This window comes from Oryx dammah, unplaced genomic scaffold (genome assembly GCF_014754425.2).
Source record: "Oryx dammah isolate SB20612 unplaced genomic scaffold, SCBI_Odam_1.1 HiC_scaffold_15, whole genome shotgun sequence".
Classification (NCBI taxonomy): Eukaryota; Metazoa; Chordata; class Mammalia; order Artiodactyla; family Bovidae; genus Oryx; species Oryx dammah.
Genome location: NW_024070199.1, coordinates 7,719,013 through 7,740,545, shown reverse-complemented (window position 1 = coordinate 7,740,545; position 21,533 = coordinate 7,719,013). Strand labels below are relative to the sequence as shown.

The 21,533-nt window shown below is 37.6% G+C and overlaps 1 protein-coding gene across 1 annotated transcript in view; it reads left to right on the top strand.

Moving 5' to 3' along the window:
• TMEM135 (transmembrane protein 135) overlaps nt 1-21,533 on the top strand; it is a 265,707-nt gene that overhangs the window by 103,188 nt on the left and 140,986 nt on the right. The window contains exon 5 of the mRNA XM_040255497.1: nt 9,596-9,661. Coding sequence (XP_040111431.1) covers nt 9,596-9,661 — 66 coding nt within the window. The remainder of the gene's footprint in view (nt 1-9,595; nt 9,662-21,533) is intronic.

Sequence of the window (21,533 nt, the reverse complement as noted above, 5' to 3'; positions counted from 1 at the left end):
CAGTTCTGTTGGTGACGGATTCTTAGTCTCTCTTACATGAGAATGTCTTTATTTTGGCTCCATTCCTGAACCATATTTTTGCTGGATATAGGATTCTGGGCTTATAGTTCAAAACCTTTAAAAATATTTTCTCTTCTTCTATGATTTCTGATGGCAAAACCATAATCATTTAAATAATTATTCCACTATATAATATGTATTTTTTTGGTCAATTTTCAAGATCCTTTCTTTCTATTTGGATTTCATTATTTCTGTTTATGATATATCTAGGTATGGGTTTCTTTGTGCATATCTTACTTGGGATTCACTGGGCTTTTTAAATCTGTAAATGTTTGTCTCTTACCAAATTTTGGAAGTTTTTAGCTATCTTTTTTTATCAATCTGTTTTTCCTCTTTCTAGGTCTCTGCTGTCCATGTGTAGAGTCTTCTCTTGTGTTATTGGAAGAGGGTATTTGCTATGACCACTGTGTTCTCTTGGCAAAACTTTGTTAGCTTTTGCCATGCTTCATTTTGTACTCCAAGGCCAAATTTGCCTGTTACTCCAGGTATCTCTTGACTTCCTACTTTTGCATTCCAGTCCCCTATAATGAAAAGGAAATCTTTTTTGGGTGTTAGCTCTAAAAGGTCTTCTGGTCTTCATAGAACCATTCAGCTTCAGCTTCTTTAGCATTACTGGTCAGGGCATAGACTTAGATTACTTGTGATATTGAATGATTTGCCATGGAAACAAACAGAGATCATTCTGTTGTTTTTGAAATTGCATCCAAGTACTGCATTTGGGCTCTTTTGTTGACTATGAGGGCTACTCCATTTCTTCTAAGGGATTCTTGCCTAGAGTAGTAGATATAATGGTCATCAGAGTTAAATTCACCCATTCCAGTCCATTTTAGTTCACTGATTCCTAAAATGTTGATGTTCACTTCAAGAAAAGACTACACATGGACATCACCAGATGGTCAACAATGAAATCAGATTGATTATATTCTCTGCAGCCAAAGATGGAGAAGCTCTATACAGTCAGCAAAAACAGGACCGGGAGCTGACTGTGGCTCAGATTATGAAATCCTTATTGCAAAAGTCAGACTTAAATTGAAGAAAGTAGGGAAAACCATTAGACCATTCAGGTATGACCTAAGTCATATTCCTTACGGGTATACAGTGGAAGTGACAAATGGATTCAAGGGGTTAGATCTGACAGAGTGCCTGAAGAACTGTGGAAGGAGGTTTGTGACATTGTGCAGGAGGCAGTGATCGAGACCATCCCCAAGGAAAAGAAATGCAGAGGCAAAATGGCTGTCTGAGGAGGCCTTACGAATAGCTGAGAAAAGAAGAGAAGCTAAAGGCAAAGGAGAAAAGGAAAGATCTACCCATTTCAATGCAGAGTTCCTAAGAGTAACAAGGAGAGATAAGAAAGCTCAGTGATCAGTGCAAAGAAATAGAGGAAAACAATGGAATGGGAAAGACTAGAGATCTCTTCAAGAAAATTAGAGATACCAAGGGAACATTTCATGCAAAGATGGGCACAACAAAGGACAGAAATGGTCTGGACCTAACAGAAGCAGAAGATGTTAAGAAGAGGTGGCAAGAATACACAGAAGAACTGTACAAAAATATCTTCTTGACCCAGATAACCGCAATGGTGTGATCACTGACCTAGAGCCAGACAGCACCTAGAGTGAAGTCAAGTGGGCCTTAGGAAGCATCACTATGAACAAAGCTAGTGGAGGTGAAGGAATTTCAGTGGAGCTATTTCAAAAGATGATGCTGTGAAAGTACTGCACTCAGTATGCCAGCAAATATGGAAAACTCAGCAGTGGCCACAGGACTAGAAAAGGTCAGTTTTCATTTTAATCCCCCAAAAAGTCAATGCCAAACAATGTTCAAACTACTGCACAACTGAACTCATCTCATACGCTAGCAAGGTAATATTCAAAATTCTCCAAGCCAGGCTTCAGCAATACGTGAACTGTGAACTTCCAAATGATCAAGCTGGATTTAGAAAAGGCAGAGGAACCAGAGATCAAATTGCCAACATCCGCTCGATCATCAAAAAAGGAAGAGTTCCAGAAAAACATCTATTTCTGCTTTATTGACTATACCAAAGCCTTTGACTGTGTGGATCACCGCAAACTGTGGAAAATTCTGAAAGAGATGGGAATACCAGACCACCTGACTTACCCCCTGAGAAATCTGTATGCAGGTCAAGAAGCAACAGTTAGAACTGGACATGGAATAACAGACTGGTTCCAAAGTGGGAAAGGAGTATGTCAAGGCTGTATATTGTCACCCTGATTATTGAACTTACATGCAGAGTACATCATGAGAAATGCTGGGCTGGAGGAAGCACAAGCTGGAATCAAGATTGCTGGGAGAAATATCAATAACCTCAGATATGCAGATGACACCACCCTTATGGCAGAAAACAAAGAAGAACTCAAGAGCCTCTTGATGAAAGTGAAAGAGGAGAGTGAAAAAGTTGGCTTAAAACTAAACATTCAGAAAACTAAGATCATGGCATCTGGCCCCATCACTTCATGGCAAATAGATGGGGAAATAATGGAAATAGTGAGAGAGTTTATTTTTGGGGCTCCAAAATCGCTGCAAATGGTGTCTGCAGCCATGAAATTAAATGATCTTGTTCCTTGGAGGAAAAGCTATGACCAACCTAGACAGCATATTAAGAAGCAGAGACATTCCTTTGCTGACAAAGGTCCATCTAGTCAAAGGTATGGTTGTTCCAGTAGTCATGTATGGATGTGAGAGTTGAGCTATAGAGAAAGCTGAGCACTGAAGAATTGATGCTTTGAACTGTGGTATTGGAGACAACTCTTGAGAGTCTCTTGGACTGCAAGGAGATCCAAGCATTCCATCCTAAAGGAGATCAGTCTTGAATATTCATTGGAAGGACTGATGGATACCAAAGCTGAAACTCCAGTACTTTGGCCATGTTATGTGAAGAACTGACTCATTTGAAAAGACCCTGATGCTGGGAAAGATTGAAGGTGGGAGGGGAAAGGGACGACAGAGGATGAGACAGTTGGATGGCATCACCAACTCAATGGACATAAGTTTGAGTAAACTATGGGAATTGGTGATGGACAGCAAAACCTGGCCTGCTGCAGTCCATGGGGTCCCAAAGAGTTGGACATGACTAAGTGACTGAAGTGAACTGAACTGAGGTCTCTGATACTACAAATAGTACATCTTTGGTTATTCTCCTGTAAGTGTGTGGGCTCTGCTCAGTTTTTGTTTTCAATCTTTTCTCTTTGTTCTGTAGAATGGATTATTTTTATCTGTTTATCATCAAGTTCACTGATTCTTTCCTCTTTCATCTTCATTCTGCTCTTGAGTTCCCATCTACTAAATTTATTTCAGATATTTTATTTTTCAGTTCCCATAATTTCATTTTTTTTTCAATTTCTGTTTCTCTGCTGAGTACTTCTCTTTCCATCTATTGCAAGTGTGTTTAACCTTACCTCATGAAACACGGTTATTATAGCTTCTTTACCAGCCCTTTCTGGTAATTTCAACATCTGATTGTTTTTCCTTTGAGAAGTGGTCAAGATTTTTGTATTTTTCAGGTTGAGTAATTTTGGATTACTTCTGTGTATTTTGAATATAATGCTGTGAGATTCCAGGTTATGTTAAAATGCTCTAAAGAGTGATGATTTTTTAAACATTTATTTTAATTTAATTTTTTAAATATAAATTTATTTATTTCAATTGGAGGCTAATTACTTTACAATATTGAATTGGTTTTGCGATACATTGACATGAATCCGCCATGGGCGTACATGTGTTCCGCATCCTGAACCCCCCGTCCCACCTCCCTCCCCATCCCATCCCTCTGGGTCATCTCAGTGCACCAGTCCCGAGCACCCTGTATCATGCATTGAACCTGGACTGGCGATTCGTTTCACATATGATAATATACCTGTTTCAATGCCATTTTTATTTTTATGTATTTGTTAATCATTATTTTTTACTTTGGTAGTTAGCAGTCACCTGTTAGATTCAGACTGCAAGTTCTGTCCATCTCAAATGGGCAGGAGTTCCAATGTCAGTTGCTTTGTTAGTTAGTTCCAATGGTAGTTCCTGTGCTGCTTTGTGGCTCTCCTGGCTGTGTGCCCCTCATGGGCTGTGCTAGGATTTGGGTGGTAGTTTTAATTGTAGTTTTCCCCTCAAAGCCTTTGCTTTGCTACTTAGGTCTGTTCCATGCATCAGCTGATGGGGAGTGAGCTCTGTATTTTTGCTAGTTCAAACACAGATTTAGTTAAGGGATTCCCTTTTGTAGCTCTTCTTTCTGGGATTACCTCTTTATTTTCTGCTTCACTGGGTCTCCTTTTCTTGGTCCTCTGGCCAGAAAGACAGATTGCTCTCAGAGCTCTAGCTGTCTGCTGTCTGAGCTGCACACACCGACCAGGGTCTGCTGTTGGGAGAAAATGAATAGAGAAAAAGAGTGGAAAAAAACCCCCCCAAAACCTGAGGCTTCTTCCTCTCTTCTTTGGACTACAAGTGTCCCCTTTCCATAGGCCCTTGCCTAGAAAAACAGAGTTGATTCTGTAGTTTTCACTACCTGCACTGGTGCTGCTTTATCATATAATTGGGACCCGTCCTTGGGGGCAGAGTCAAGAGGAAAAATGAAAACACCTCCTGTCCACCCCCGCCCGCCCCTGCCCCCCCAGGCTAGAAATTAATTCCCTACACATTCTCTGCTTCACTCGACTCCCTCTTCCCTATTTCCTGGCTAGACAGACAGAGTTCCTGTCAGAGCCTTTGCTCCTTGGGCTGTAGCTGCTGTGGTACAAGGGCGCTGAGGTTATGAACTGTAATTCGTGAGCTGGAAAGCGGTGGGGTGTAGGCAGCTGCCTGGAGGGAAGAGGATGCGAAAAGTTTGGGGACTTCATAAAGGTCTCGGTTACTAAGCTAACGCCTTTGTGTATTTTGAAGGTATACGGCTAGATTTTTGTCATGCTGTGGTTCTTTAGTTAGGAGCAGATAGCTAATAGGGCTTCCCTTATAGCTCAGTTGGTAAAGAATCCGCCTGCAATGCAGGAGACCCTGGTTCAATGCCTGGGTAGGGAAGATTCACTGGAGAAGGGATAGGCTACCCACTCCAGTATTCTTGGGCTTCCCTTGTAGCTCATTGAGAAATCTGTTTGCAGGTCAGGAAGCAACAGTTACAACTGGACATGGAACAACAGACTGGTTCCAAATAGGAAAAGGAGTACATCAAGGCTATGTATTGTCACCCTGCTTATTTAACTTCTATGCAGAGTACATCATGTGAATTGCCAGACTGGATGAAGCACAAGCTGGAATCAAGATTGCTGGGAGAAATATCAATAACCTCAGATATGCAGATGACACCACCCTTATGGCAGAAAGTGAAGAAGAACTAAAGAGCCTCCTGATGAAAGTGCAAGGAGAGTGAAAAAGTTGGCTTAAAGCTCAACATTCAGAAAACTAAGGTCATGCCATCTGGTCCCATCACTTCATGGTAAATAGATGGGTCAACAGTGGAAACCGTGGCTGACTTTATTTTTGGGGGCTCCAAAATCACTGCAGACGTTGATTGCAGCCATGAAATTAGAAGATGCTTGCTCCTTGGAAGGATAGTTATGACCCACCTAGATAGCATATTAAAGAGCAGAGACATTACCTTGCCAACAAGGTCCATCTAGTCAAAGTTCTGGTTTTCCCAGTGGTCATGTATGGATGTGAGAGTTGGACTATAAAGAAAGCTGAGTGCTGCAGAATTGATGCTTTTGAACTGTGGTGTTGGAGAAGACTCTTGAGAGTCCATCGGATTGCAAGGATCAATTGATTTAGCCAGTCAATCCTAAAGGAAATCAGTCCTGGATATTCATTGGAAGGACTGATGCTGAAGCTGAAACTCCAGTACTTTGGCTACCTGATGAGAAGAACTGACTCATTGGAAAAGACCCTGATGCTGGGAAAGATTGAAGGTGGGAGGAGAAGGGGACGACAAAGGATGAGATGGTTGGATGGCATCACCAACTCAATGGACATGGGTTTGGGTGGACTCTGGGAGTTGGTGGTGGACAGGGAGGCCTGGGGTGCTGTGGTCCATAGGGTCGCAAAGAGTCAGACACGACTGAGCTTCTGAACTGAACTGAACTGAGATAGCTAATGCTCAATTTTCCTAGTTTTTTACTTTTATTTTTATCATCATAAAGACGGAAAGCAGCTGGTGCTTAAAACCTTCAGTATTTAAATCTCTTTTTCTTCTGTGGCCAGGATAAACAGCTGGGGAATGACTATTGCATATTATTTCTGTTGCTAAATTAATCTTTTTGAAGTAATGTAAGTTTTCTTTATTGCCTGTTGTCTTGTCAAGAATGTTAGCATAAATAAATAGCCATATGGTATAATGTGTTAATTGCAGTGACTGTTTTATATAGTACATTTTTAATTCCCATCTGATGTAGTTTTTAATTGTATTTTAACTGTAATCTGATGACCACTTTTAAAGGTAGAATTGGAATTTTGTATTTCCTTTAGGATATTAATAGCAATAAAATTATCTATTGAACACTTCTAATTTTCTTTGAGTTCCATACTGTTGTTATCCTGATTTTGTTAATTGTGAAGTTGCACTCAAAGAAATAAATTGCTTGCTTGGATCACACATCTTACAAATAGCAAAGCTAGATTTTGAATTGAACAGCCTGTTTCTAAAACCTGCTTTCTTAATGTTTATGTTATGTTATTTTTTTTTAAGGCCCTGGAAATACATAAAAATGTGTGTTTTATCAAACATCTTTTCATCTCATGAAGTCCTAAAGTAGACCCAGGATTCACTATTTTACCTTTATGTAGCTCTTTACTGAGCTTTTCACATACATTAACATAATCACTAACCAACACAGGAAAACAGGCTGATATTAACTGTCACCTTTTTACAGAGGAGGTCAGGTCTTATTTACTATCTTGGCAGCCTGTCTGAGGCTTAGCAAGATAGTAAATAGTGGGAATAAGATAACTAGAATTCTAGTTGCTTCACTAATAGGAAGTAAATATAGGAAATAGGAAATAAATATATGCTAAATACAGCTTTTCTATTTATATGTATAAACTGCATATTAATTTAACCCACTGAAGTCTTTCTATAATATGATGATTTTCAAGGTGAAGTCTATTAAGTATATATTTCCTGTTAAGATGACTTATTTTGTGTTGATATAATGAGTTAAAATGCATTGGACTATAACAACATGAGTCTCTGTTGAATTTTGATTATTTTCACTTTGGGAGCCATTCATTGTAGTATTGCTTGTCTTATAATATTTTACACTGTTTCAAAATTCTGTTTTAAATCTATTTCATCTTTTAGTGTATAACAATTGTTACTTTTATTTTTCCCTTTTTCTTTTTACTGTTAGCAAATGGTATGTGTGCCTGATAGAATATTAGAAAAGATCCTTCTGGATCTTGTTTTGGCTTGTGCGTGTGCACACGCATGCACACACATACATACACACACACACACACATATACCCAAACACAAGGATCCATTCTTCAACTTTGCATTTCTTCCGTCTAGATTTCATGTCCCTGAGTTGCTTCATCCAACACGTTTCCTAAAAGCAGTCTCTCTTGCTAACCTATTTTTAACTGAGAACCTACAGATGTTTTTTTCTCTGCCACTGACAAACCTCTAATGAATGTTTTTAGTGTTAATCATTTTGGTTATTTTCGAAACTTGAAGAGAGGGAAATTTCCATGAAGAATTTGTTAGTGGTAAATTTACAGATGCTGAGAATTAGCTCTGTATCTCATTGTTTCGGACACTTGTTAGTTGTTGTTTGGGTACAAGTAAATTAAAAGCAGTCTCTTTAGCAGAGGTCAAAAGAATGTTGTCCACTCCAGTGCTTTCCTATAGAATCAAAGGAAGTTGAGCTGAATTGACAGAGAGCTGTCAGAATGAGACGTCCTTAAAAATGTTGGTGGGAAGAGCTCATGAAATAAATCAATTTAGTTGGAAACAAAAGATTGAATTTAGTGTTCTTTCTCTATTGGAGAAAGTGCAAAAGAATAATTAAATCTTCAAACTACCTCAGGTTTGTGAGTCACAAAAGAGTAAAGTAGTTTGATGTGGTTTAGAGGAGAAGTTGTGTATTTTATCCCAAGTGCTTGCTGTCTCTGCCTTTCCCCTTTTGCTTCTCAAATATATATAGTAACTAACCTGACTCAGATGAGGCCTGTTAATCACATCACTAGATTAAATAAGGTTTTCAAAAGAAACAGGAAGATGGAAGATGTAATTTAGTGTACATATTATTAAGAATGGGAAAAAATTACAATGTATTATTGGTAAATTTTTTTCTTTTAATGCAAATGTCTGTAAATCTTTCAACTTCTAGTTGTATATGCATTTGTAAAACTCTGTCATAGCAAAGTCATTCATTTATCGCTTGGTTTTTGTTTGTGTGTATGGATAACCCTTCTTCCTCCCTATTAGTGGCCTATTTTAACTCTCTCTGAGTTATGGATTGAAATTACGTTCATGTTGTGCTGAATTCACAAATTTAGTGGTGTTTGTCCAGTTTTCCCAGTACCATTTGTTAAAAAGACTGTCCTTTCTCCATTGAATGGTCTCAGTACTTTGCTTGAACATCATTAGACTGTTTATAAAGTTTGTGTTCAGGTTCTGTCTTCCATTTCATTGGCCTATACATATCTTTATGATTACTGTAGCGTTAAAGTAAGTTTTGAAATTGGAAGGTGTGAGTCCTCCAGCTCTGCTCCTCTTTTTCAAAATTATTTTGGCTGTTTGGGGTCTTTGGGGTTGCATATGAATTTTAGGATGGATTTTGTATTTATGTAAAGAAATCATTGGAATTTTGATAGGAATAGCTTTGACTCTATAGGTCATTTTGGATAGTATTGATATCTTAATATTATGTCTTTTAATTGATGAACACAGGTTGTCTTTGCATTTATTTATATTTTTAGATCTCTGGGCAGTGTTTTTTAGTTTTCAGTGAATAAGTCTTCTGCTTCTTTGGTTAAATTTATTCCTATGTCTTAAAAATTTTTTTGATACTGTTATAAACAAAATTCTTATTTTCCTTTTAGGATTGTTCATTGTTAGTGTATAGAAAGCATTAAGTCTTTTCAGGTGCTGTTTAATACATGACATCACAGAATTACTTCATTTTCTGTCAGTATTTTAGTACCAGTCAATTGATTTGGACTGGTATTTGTATACCAATCAGAATAAATGGTAATTTCTGAATTGAATTCAAGTTCTAAGTTCTTATTTAAGTTTTGTTAACCAAACTAAGTTTTATACTTATTTAAGTGTTCTAATTTGAAACTGTAGGTATGAAGTGATAATAGCAGATCAAAATAACCTTTGAAACACTGCAGTTTGAGCTCTTTATAACATTAAAATGTTCTCAAAATTATATTTTTGGAATATAGTATAAAGCTTATTATACGTTATTCATACTCCTTTAGAAGTTCCTGAAAAATGTAATATTATTTTGCATTTTGGTGTTGGAATGTATAGTTAAATACAGATTACAGATGATATATCTTTGCTTTTTTTTTTCTTTTAAATTCACAGGCCACAGAAACACTATTTAGAATGGGTGTAGCAAGAGGAGTCATCACAACATTAAGAAATGGAGAAGTAAGATGCGAATTTTTATATACTTATTAGTTCTTAATTCATAGTTTTTAAAATTAATATAACAAATTGAAAATATCTGAAGTACATAATACTGAGTGAATGTGACCTACAAATTGATTTCAGTTAAGTCATATTAGAACCTGATCTTGGGTTGAATATAAATTGCTGAACCTTTTAATCTTTGGTTACCAATTGTTTTTACTCTTAAAAGAAAATAACATTTAATAATAACTTCTTCAAATACATATATACTTATTGAAAATAGCCCCATATTTCTTTCTTTCTTCCTGTTTTATGTTCTACAATTGTGATACTTCTTTCTTAACATAAAATAATTTGAAATATTAGTATTTATCGCAGAAGGAAGGGTAGTGGGAGGGAAAGAAATGGAGTTTAGTCTGTCCTTTCTTGTAGTTGTGGCTCAACTAAGAGTCTAAGTTTAGATTTGTCTAAATGCTCCTACCAATTCTTTAAAAATCTAGTACCTGAAATAAGTTTTCACTACCAAATTATTACTGGTTCCATTACCACCCTGTCTACTTTTTCTTTATTCACTTCCTTACTAAGATATCTTTAGGTTGAGGTTGAACATAATGTCACATTGCCATGTTCCCTTTTGTATTCTACTAGCAAATACTTACCCACTCCAGTGTTCTTGCCTGGAGAATCCCAGGGACGGGGGAGCCTGGTGGGCTGCCGTCTATGGGGTCGCAGAGAGTCGGACACGACTGAAGCGACTTAGAAGCAGCAGCAGATATATCAGTCTGTTAGGTGAAAATGTACAATCATTTGGAAGTTATATGCCTTTAAATGTTTAATTGTACGTATATTGGCAAATTACTTTGGTATTGATTTATAATATATACTTTGTCTATGAAAAATACTTAATTCATCTCTTTGTATTCTCAACAAACTAAAGTCTGTGTTGCCATTTTGAGAGAAAAAAATATTGCCATTAATAAAGTTGGGCATATTTATCTGCCTAAAATTTGTCTATGAATTTTAGGTTTTAGTAATTACTGTGGTTTTTTTAATGGGAGTTATCAGTGATCTTTTGAACTTTATCTTTATAAAAAGTTTGGGAAAGTAAATATATGCAAGACAGTTTTATAAGTATTCTGAGCATATCAACACATATTATGCATGTATATATTTTACTTTATGGAGAGGAAGTAGTTAAATCAGCTTGCTTCTGATTCATTCCTCCCCCAGTTACTGAAGATTGTAACTGAAGATTGTAAGAGTAATACCTGGTTAACAGGTATTAATTAGGACAAAATTTTTAAGCCCTCTCTTGTACATTTTTTCTTGCATTTTAAGATCTCTGAAAATGGAATATGTCTTCTAATCAGTGACACCTCATAGTCACCATTTGCTATTTTTCACATCTTAACACCTCTAAAATTAAGTCTATGATATTTTAGAGTTGATAAATATGATAATATTCTGTAGATTAAAAAAATACAGAGTGATGCATTGTGAGTATTCAGTAAATGGTAGCTGGGATAGGCTACAAAGTAGTTTTAATTATTTAACTTTGGGAAATAAACAAGACAAAGGAAAACAAAAAAATTATTGAATATATGTATGTGCAAGTGGCATAGATATTTTTGGACATGGTAGGCTAAGTGCTATGGGAATAGATGATATAATATGGTTTTTGCCTCTAGGGGAGCTTACTCTCTGGTGAGGGAAACAGTGGCATCAATACATGGGAAAAAACCTGAAAAAGAGTAGAAATGTTTAGTTAAGGTTGAGTCTGGAAGTAACTAGAGTCCGAGTCCAGATTCCACTTGCATGCAAACCTAGTCACTTCAGTTGTGTCTGACTTTTTACAACCCTATGGACTGTAGCCCACCAGGCTCCTCTGTCCATGGGCATTCTCCAGGCAAGAATACTGGAGTGGGTTGCCATGCCCTCCTCCAGGGGATCTTCCCGCCAGGGATAGAACCATCGTCTCTTATGTCTCCTGCATTGGCAGGCAAGTTCTTTATCACTTGCGCCACCTAGGACTGTGCTAAATTTTAGTGTCTGGTCAATAATAGAGAATTTTTGGAGGTAGGAGATAAACTAAAAGTTTTTGGTCTACTTAAAGCAGAAGCTGAATTTAGAAAACTTATGACATGCTAAGGGAGATGATTAGTAAGGAGCTTACTTGTTCTAGGATAGTTGGAAAATTATTTTAGCTCATTACTGTGAAAATATTTGTTAAGTAGGCATTAATAAGTAACTTCATGACAATGATATCAGGTAGGAGGAATGAAGACCGGTGTATCAAGATTACAAAGATAGTAGTCTTTGAATAAATTTGTGATCTGAATGCTTGATGACACTGAGCTTTGCTTGTCTCTTGTGTACCCTTCCCTGTGGTGGTGGTGGTTTAGTTGCTAAGTTGTATCCAACTTTCTGTGACCCTATGGACTGTAGTTCACCAGGCTCCTCTTATCTGTGGGATTTCCCAGGCAAGAAAACGGGAATAGGTTGTCATTTCCTTTTCCAGGAGATCTTCCTGACTCAGGGATTGAACCCACATCTCCTACATTGCAGGTGGATTCTTTACCACTGATCCACCAGAGAAGTCCTGCCCTTCCCTGAATTCCGACTTTAAGCCTATGTTTTGTCTACCTATTAAACATTTATTTATACTTGCATATTTTAAGAAATGTTGAGACCAGGAAACATGATTCCTTTCTTTGAAAATAAGAAGGTAATTTTTGAAGGGGTTTGTAATTTTTTTTCTAAGTTATAATGAATCATTAGAGAATTTAAGCAAATGAATGACACATTATCCTTTTAAATCTTCATCACAACTCTGCTAGGGAGAAATATGCCCGTTTTATACATAAACCAAGTCTCAGAGAAGTTAAACATTTTGCCTATGATCAAACAACTGGGAGATGGGAGTCCTGAGATGTGAACTCCAGTGTGTCTCCAAAACCCATTCATTCCACTATATAATATAATCTCCCTCAGTGTCTTCACTTACTTAGAGTTTTCTATTCATTCAGTTGTCCTGTAGTTTGACAATTGAAAAATAGCTATAGCTTAGTAGCTAAGACCTCTGAGATTATGTAATTAGCCATATGTTCTTGATGCATTCTAATTATCACTGTTATCTTTTCATATGTGTAGTGGAATATATGGCTTAAAATGAAGAGAGGAAAAATAGTGACCCTTCACAGTTCTGTTTTGTCACTGAATGCCTAACCATGTTGATGTGTTCTTTGTACAGTCCTGTGTATGGGCTAGCTGGATTTTTGTATTTTGATTAAATTGCATAAAAATGCTATAAAGCAGGTTAATTTGGGGGAGTAGAATTTTGTAGTGTGTTTATTTGGAAGGCTAACTTGTAAAATTATCACTATCAAAAATAGTTTTTAAATGTACTTGACTCAAAAATTGTGGTTTTAAAACTTTTTCAAGAAGGGAAAATCGTATTTTCAGTCTTATGTATAGGATGAAACAAGTTGTTTAAAAAAAAAGATAAAATCGCTCTCTTTAATTTATGTATTTCAAGAGTTATATACTGTTATATAACTTGAACCTGAATAATCCAGAAATTAGTGTTTTTTCATTAGGTTGTTCTTAATTCAGGAGCTTACCTGTTGGCTCGACTGGTAAAGAATCCACCTGCAGTGCAGGAGACCCTGGTTTGATTCCTGGGTCAGGAAGATCCCCTGGAGAAGGCATGGCCTACCCACTCCAGTATTCTTGGGCTTCCCTGGTGGCTCAGCTGGTCAAGAATCCGCCTGTTATGCGGGAGACCTGGATTCTGTCCCTGGGTTGGGAAGATCTCCTGGAGAAAGGAAAGGCTACCCATTCCAGTACTGTGGCCTGGAGAATTCCATGGACTATATAGTCCATGGGGTCGCAAAGATTCGGACACAACTGAGCGACTTTCACTTATTCTTAATTCATAGTTTTAAAAGAGAGCAAAGTTAAGCAGTTCTTCACCATAGAAAGGCAGGATTTTAAACTCTAGGACTTTAAACACTTAAAGCCTTTACCTTCTCTCTGTTAGCTGCCGTTGTATATCCACTGAATCACAGAGTATTATGTAATGAAGAAGCTAATGACTTCCTGTAGCCAGCGGGTTGATTCATCTGTTACAGCTCTATTAACTTTAAAAAAATTTGTGAATTTCTAAAGTACAAACATATCTATCTTCATTTTTCCAAAAAGTTTAGTGTTTCATATCTGTGTCTTTATGTTAGAAAGACTGATGAATGGAAGGATAAATAATCCTTGAAAGTATTTTTTGAGCAGCTTCTAATATTCCTGGCATTGTTTTCAATTCAGCTCAGTCGCTCAGTCGTGTCTAACTCTTTGCGACCCCATGAACTGCAGCACACCAGGCCTCCCTGTCCATCACCAACTCCCGGAGTCCATCCAAACCCATGTCCATTGAGTCGGTGATGCCATACAACCATCTCATCCTCTGTTGTCTCCTTCTCCTCTTGCCCTCAATCTTTCCCAGCATCAGGGTCTTTTCAGATGAGTCAGCTCTTCGCATCAGGTGGCCAAAGTATTGGAATTTCAGCTTCAACATCAGTCCCACCAATGAACACCCAAGGCTGATCTCCTTTAGGATGGACTGGTGACATTGTTTTAGGTGCTTGCATTCCATCAGTAAGCAAAACAGACCAATATCCTTGTCTTTGGGGAGCTTGTATTCTAATACATTGATAACTTAGTTCTAATTATCGGAGAAGATTGAAAAGTACAAAGCAACGGGGGAAGTAATTATAATTGCAGAGCTTCAAAAGGAGGTATAAGCAAGTATATGGTTTAAAAGCATGAGCAGTTTAAATAATAAGGGAAGAAACAAGTAATTTGAGTAGGGTAAATTAGTTCAGAAGATTTGTTAGAAGGCACGTCTTAAATTGAGTGTAAAAGAAACTTATTAGCATTGCTGAAGAAGAGGTCAGAAGGTGTTGCCAGTTAGGAGAAACAATAGAAAAAGGGACATAGTTGAGAGTTAGGGAGAGATATCTTGGTGTAGAATCAAAAAGGAAGGGAGGAGATCCTGCTGTTGATGGAGAGAAACATTTGTTGAGTGCCTTTTCCAGGCACTTTTAAATTATTCAGCTCATTTATAGATTAAAACAACTTTTCATTTTAGATCTTTTTATCACCATTCTTTCCAAAGGAAATATTTGAGGTTCAAGAAAGAGTATTTTATAAAAGTCACATTTCCCTGAGAATGTGCTATTTGAATGCTTATGATGATACTGATTAAGCTTGTGGTATAGTCAAGAGTTAATACTTTTTCTTTCTCCCAAGTGGAGAAGGCAGCCTTGTGTGGCAGAAAAAGGACTAGTCTGCCTGCCACTAGACCTGTCTCTCCTCCTGGCATTACTAGCTATGCCATCTTGGACAATTTAGTTACTTTCTCACAACTTCAAATTCATAACTTTGGAAAATGAGTTGATTAGATGATCTTTACAGTCCTATTTAGCTTTAACATTTTCTGCTTCTAGACACCTTTGTATAACCTTTCTTTTTCGTGGTTCTCAGCCTTGAGTGTGTATGAGAATTGCCCAGGGAGCTCTGTGAAACTGTAGGTCCATGGGCTTCATCCCCAAAGACTTTGTCAGTTAGATCTAACCTAGAGCTCTAGTACCTATATTTATTAAAACATCCACTGATTTTTAAAGCTTAGCTACTAATATTAACTACTGTCTTAGAGAAGTATTTAGCCATCTTATGGCTTCTGTGAATTCAGGGAATGTAAAATTTGAGTTAGACTAAACAGTTAAAGAAATAGGAAAGAAATTTGAGGTGTATTTAAATTTTTTTGTATGTAAATAGGACACTGTAGCATGGTTTGTTGTTTTGGAAAGGTGGATATGGGACTTGACACAGTATTTACTTTTGTTTTATGTTACTGTGTGGTATTAGGTATTCTGCATGTTTTATTAGAATGGAAACCTGTTTTTGCCTTTCTATGTGATTTTTTAAAAAGTCATATATAATATTTAGTTTTAGTATAATTGCTGTAGTGCAGCCCTCAGTTTAAGATAAATATAATCATAAATACCTTTGTGGACTTATGCTGCTGCTCCTGCTAAGTTGCTTCAGTCGTGTCCGACTCTGTATGACCCATAGACGGCAGCCCAGCAGGCTCCCCCGTCCCTGGGATTCTCCAGGCAAGAATACTGGAGTGAGTTGCCATTTCCTTCTCCATTGTGGATTTATATATATATATATATATATATATATATTAGGGCTATATTATTCTAAATAATGTAGCACTGGTCATAGCAAACACCCTCTTCCAAGAACACAAGAGAAGACTCTACACATGGACATCACCAGATGGTCAACACCGAAATCAGATTGATTGTATTCTTTGCAGCCAAAGGTGGAGAAGCTCTATACAGTCAACAAAAACAAGACCAGGAGCTGACTGTGGCTCAGATCATGACCTCCTTATTCCCAAATTCAGACTTAAATTGAAGAAAGTAGGGAAAACTGCTAGACCATTCAGGTGTGACCTAAATCAAATCCCTTATGATTATACAGTGGAAGTGAGACATAGATTTAAGGGCCTAGTTCTAATAGATAGAGTCCCTGACGAACTATGAACGGAGGTTCGTGACATTGTACAGGAGACAGGGATCAAGACCATCCCCATGGAAAAGAAATGCAAAAAAGCAAAATGGCTGTCTGGGGAGGCCTTACAAATAGCTGTGAAAAGAAGAGAAGTGAAAAGCCAAGGAGAAAAGGAGAGATATAAGCATCTGAATGCAGAGTTCCAAAGAATAGCAAGAAGACATAAGAAAGCCTTCTTCAGCGATCAGTGCAAAGAAATAGAGGAAAAGAACAGAATGGGAAAGACTAGAGATCTCTTCAAGAAAATTAGAGATACCAAGGGAACATTTCATGCAAAGATGGGCTCGATAAAGGACAGAAATGGTATGAACCTAACAGAAGCAGAAGATATTAAGAAGAGGTGGCAAGAATATACGGAAGAACCATACAAAAGAGATCTTCACGACCCAGATAATCATGATGATGTGATCACTAATCTAGAGCCCATGTGAAGTCAAATGGGCTTTAGAAAGCATCACTATGAACAAAGCTAGTGGAGGTGATGGAATTCCAGTAGAGCTGTTTCAAATCCTGAAAGATGATGCTGTGAAAGTGCTGCACTCAATATGCCAGCAAATTTGGAAAACTCAGCAGTGGCCACAGCACTGGAAAAGGTCAGTTTTCATTCCAATTCCAAAGAAAGGCAATGCCAAAGAATGCTCAAACTACCGCACAATTGCACTCATCTCACAGGCTAGTAAAGTAATGCTCAAAATTCTCCAAGCCAGGCTTCAGCAATACGTGAACCGTGAACTCCCTGATGTTCAAGCTGGTTTTAGAAAAGGCAGAGGAAGCAGAGATCAAATTGCCAACATCTGCTGGATCATAGAAAAAGCAAGAGAGTTCCAGAAAAACATCTATTTCTGCTCTATTGACTATGCCAAAGCCTTTGACTGTGTGGATCACAATCAACTGTGGAAAATTCTGAAAGAGATGGGAATACCAGACCACCTAACCTGCCTCTTGAGAAATCTGTATGCAGGTCAGGAAGCAACAGTTAGAACTGGACCTGGAACAACAGACTGGTTCCAAATAGGAAAAGGAGTACGTCAAGGCTGTATATTGTCACCCTGCTTATTTAACTTCTATGCAGAGTACATCATGAGAAACGCTGGACTGGAAGAAACACAAGCTGGAATCAAGATTGCCGGGAGAAATATCAAGAACCTCAGATATGCAGATGACACCACCCTTATGGCAGAAAGTGAAGAGGAGCTAAAAAGCCTCTTGATGAAAGTGAAAGAGGAGAGTGAAAAAGTTGGCTTAAAGCTCAACATTCAGAAAACGAAGATCATGGCATCTGGTCCCATCACTTCGGGAAATAGATGGGGAAACAGTGGAAAAGGTGTCAAACTTTATTTTTTGGGGCTCCAAAATCACTGCAGATGGTGACTGCAGCCATGAAATTAAAAGACGCTTACTCCTTGGAAGAAAAGTTATGACCAACCTAGATAGTATATTCAAAAGCAGAGACATTACTTTGCCGACTAAGGTCTGTCTAGTCAAGGCTATGGTTTTTCCTGTGGTCATGTATGGATGTGAGAGTTGGACTGTGAAGAAGGCTGAGCGCCGAAGAATTGATGCTTTTGAACTGTGGTGTTGGAGAAGACTCTTGAGAGTCCCTTGGACTGCAAGGAGATCCAACCAGTCCATTCTGAAGGAGATCAACCCTGGGATTTATTTGGAAGGAATGATGCTGAAGCTGAAGCTCCAGTACTTTGGCCACTTCATGTGAAGAGTTGACTCATTGGAAAAGACTCTAATACTGGGAGGGATTGGGGGCAGGAGGAGAAGGTGACGACAGAGGATGAGATGGCTGGATGGCATCATGGACTTGATGGACGTGAATCTGAGTGAACTCTGGGAGATGGTGATGGTTAGGGAGGCCTGGCGTGCTCGATTTATGGTGTTGCAAAGAATCGGACATGACTGGGCAACTGAAGTGAACTGATTATTCTAAAATCATAAAGTTCGTAAATAGAATGATACATTTTTAAACAAAATTTTTTCATGCCTTAAGGAGTACTTGAAGAATCTATAAAATATACATATTTATATTCACTCTTTAGTCACAAAGTTAATTGATCATTAAGATATTAGATACATGTCCAAAACTTGAAATTATGTTAAAATTATATTCAATTTAATATAATACTTGAATCAAGTATTTTCTTATTATCAATGCAAATTCTTTAAATAAGGAAACCTAGAAGTTAACTTCTATTTATATTTTAAAAATTACATGGTTTTTTGCTTAATTAAATATATTTTTAAACTATTTCTCTTTTAATATTCTCTCAGGAAATATATGCGCTTCCCTGGTAGCTCAGCAGTAAAGAATCCGTCTGCTAAGCAGGAGACCTTTGTCCGATTCCTGGGTCAGGAAGAGCCTCTGGAGAAGGAAATGGCAACCCACTCCAGTATTCCTGCCTAGAAAATCCAATGGACAAAGGAACCTGGTGGGCTACAGTCCATAGGGTCACAGAGAGTCGGACATGATTGCAACGAGTGAAACACAGGAAGTATATGTCTTTAATAAGCAGTGTATTAGTATTTCCAATAATGAAGTTTCTGAAGCTAGTGGAGTGCCGGTACCTAGGGGCTTGTAAAATTTAATCAGTGAGCAATACTTGCTGAGAGCATCTTAAAGGTAGATGTAACACGTGGCCCTGGTACCAGATCTAGTGTTACTTCCCCTCCATTCTTCCCTAAGTATTAATTGAGTGCCAGGCGCTATGCAAAGTGCTGAGTTTTAATTATAAATAAGACTAATCTGGTTTAAGCTCTCAGGAAACTTTACAGGCCCATGACTGCGTCCATAAACCTGTCACTTAGGGCCTTGCCATGCAGTGTCCTGTTGTCTTCTTTAAATAGGATTAAAAGCATCCACTCATGCCTTACTCTGTGAAAAAATAGATTTATAAAGCAGCTAGTGTAATAATACAAAGTAAGCCTATTAGGATTTAGTCTGTATTAAATTAGAACTATTTATTGAATTAAGTAGGATGATATATTTTCTGTATTAACGTGAGTATATGGGCATCTCTAACCATTGGTAATGGGAGACAGATATTTTGGATCCATAGCTATGCCAATAGCTGCGAGCTTCCCTGGTGGCTCAGCAGTAAAGAATCCTGTCCAGAAGAATTCGACTATCTCTTCTATGATAACACCTTTGATTTATTTTAATGGGAAGAAAATATGAAGATAAGTTTACACATCTGTTGCCATTGAAATATGCTCTTTGTTAACTTGCCTAGCTTCCTCTCATATCCCCATATCACTAAGGGGGAAAAAAAAATTCTGACCACTTTAAAGTGTCTCCAAATAATATTTTCAAGTTTATTGTTTTTCCTTTGGCAGGGATTTCCTCATTCTGCGTATAGTGGTAAACCATGCAAATGCAGATGGACCTCGGTGTTCATGGTTTCCACATCCGCATATGTGTAGGGCTGACTGTACTAAGCCGTTTTATGTAAGGAACCCGAGCATCTGTGGATTTTGGCATCTGTGGCAGTTCTGGAGCTGGTCCCCTGTGGATTCTGACAGGTGACTGTAGTCTATTAGCGTTTAGCCTAGAAAAGTTACTGTGATGTTTTTTCCTTTCAAGAAGCAAGTATGGTATAGCTTAAAAAAAGCATATGGGGAAAATGGATAACACCCTGGTAAGGAGAAAACAAATACAGAAAAGGATATAGAGAGCAAGGTTAAGGGCTAGGGAGTGTTTATAATAAGCAAGGTATATATAAAGAAGTCCCATTCCTGTCTCTTGATGAGGTGGGAAGAAATGAGTTTTGATTATAGGCCAGAAAGTTGGAGATAACTGAAGTCATTAGTCATGACTTCAAGGTGGTGAAACATTAAAAGAGACTTCAAGGAGGTCTGGGGTTGGCTATATTGTTTGCTTATACAAAGTTGTGTTTCTTAATAGCCCTCAGCCTAGATGCTATAGATACTGAACTGCCAGGGGCGGAAGACTTGTCTGACTTCATTTTTTTTTTTTCCCACTCTTCCAATTCCATGAATCAAAACAACATGTTATATTTTGGCAGGTGCTTAGAAAATTTAGAATCCATGCCAGAATGGCATTGTAAAACATTGAGCTTCAGGATTTGTATTTTATTCTTGCTGTAATAGTTTATCCTTGTCACTATATTGAATTTAAATGGCTCACCATTTGTATGCTATCACATTATTTCATATTCTTGGTGAACAAACAGTTTATTTGGAAAATTCTGATCCAAAGAAGGCCATGGGCCAAGGTGAGGTTTTAATAATATCAGATCACAGTGTTTAAGCTTGGTGGCCTTGTCTATACCAACTCTGTATATGCCTTTCTGTACTGAGATAATTATCTTTCAGAATACCCTTATTTTCTTCATAATAGTAACTCTGCTTTTGATTTAAGTACAAAAATAAATGTGCCATAATTTTCTCCTTAAACAAAACAAACAATATCTGGACAATATCTGGCTAACTATGGAACACTTAGGTTTTATTTTTCAAAAATTGGAAGGGTTCTTAAGATAACATCAGTCTGTTTTGATCCTAATAGGAAGAGCTGTAGGCCAGGAAAGCGATTATTTCCACATGGGTAAGGCCAGTTCCAGCTACCTCCCCCTGAACTTATTAAACTTGCCTACTTTGGTTATATAGCTGTATGTAGTTGAGAGCATTAGCGAATGTAGGCTGTCTTTTGAAAATTAAGTCTTTAGATATACAGAAAATGTTTCTTTGTACCTCATATACCAAATGAATTTTGCGTGTAGTGTTGGGGTGAGTTTAGCAGCAAGTAACTGAAACATTTTGAATTTCCAAAAAATTTAATTTTTTATAAAAATGTCTGTCCAATTATAATTTTTACCATTTTGTTTGTACATCTTTTTTTCTTTCTTTGTTGACTCTTGGCTTTTTTCTTAATAGATGAGTTTGCAATGTAAAGACAGTAAGGATGTGGCAGAACTTGAGATTTGTGTTAAATGGTGTGGTTGGTCTTTCTGGTCATCAGCCCAGATCCTAAAGCTATGAATCACTTCATTAGCATAACAGATACTTATACCACTCAGGAAATTTCAAGGATGTTTAAAGCTGTGTACCAGGAACAGGGAGCAAAACACAGATATATTCTTTATTAAAGCACAAATCCATAGATTTCCTTTTTCTGAAAGTTTTATATATATGGAATCATACAATATATGGGGCTTCCTAGGTATCACTAGTGGTAAAGAACCTGCCTGCCAATGCAGAAGACATAAGAGATGCGGGTTTGATCCCTGGG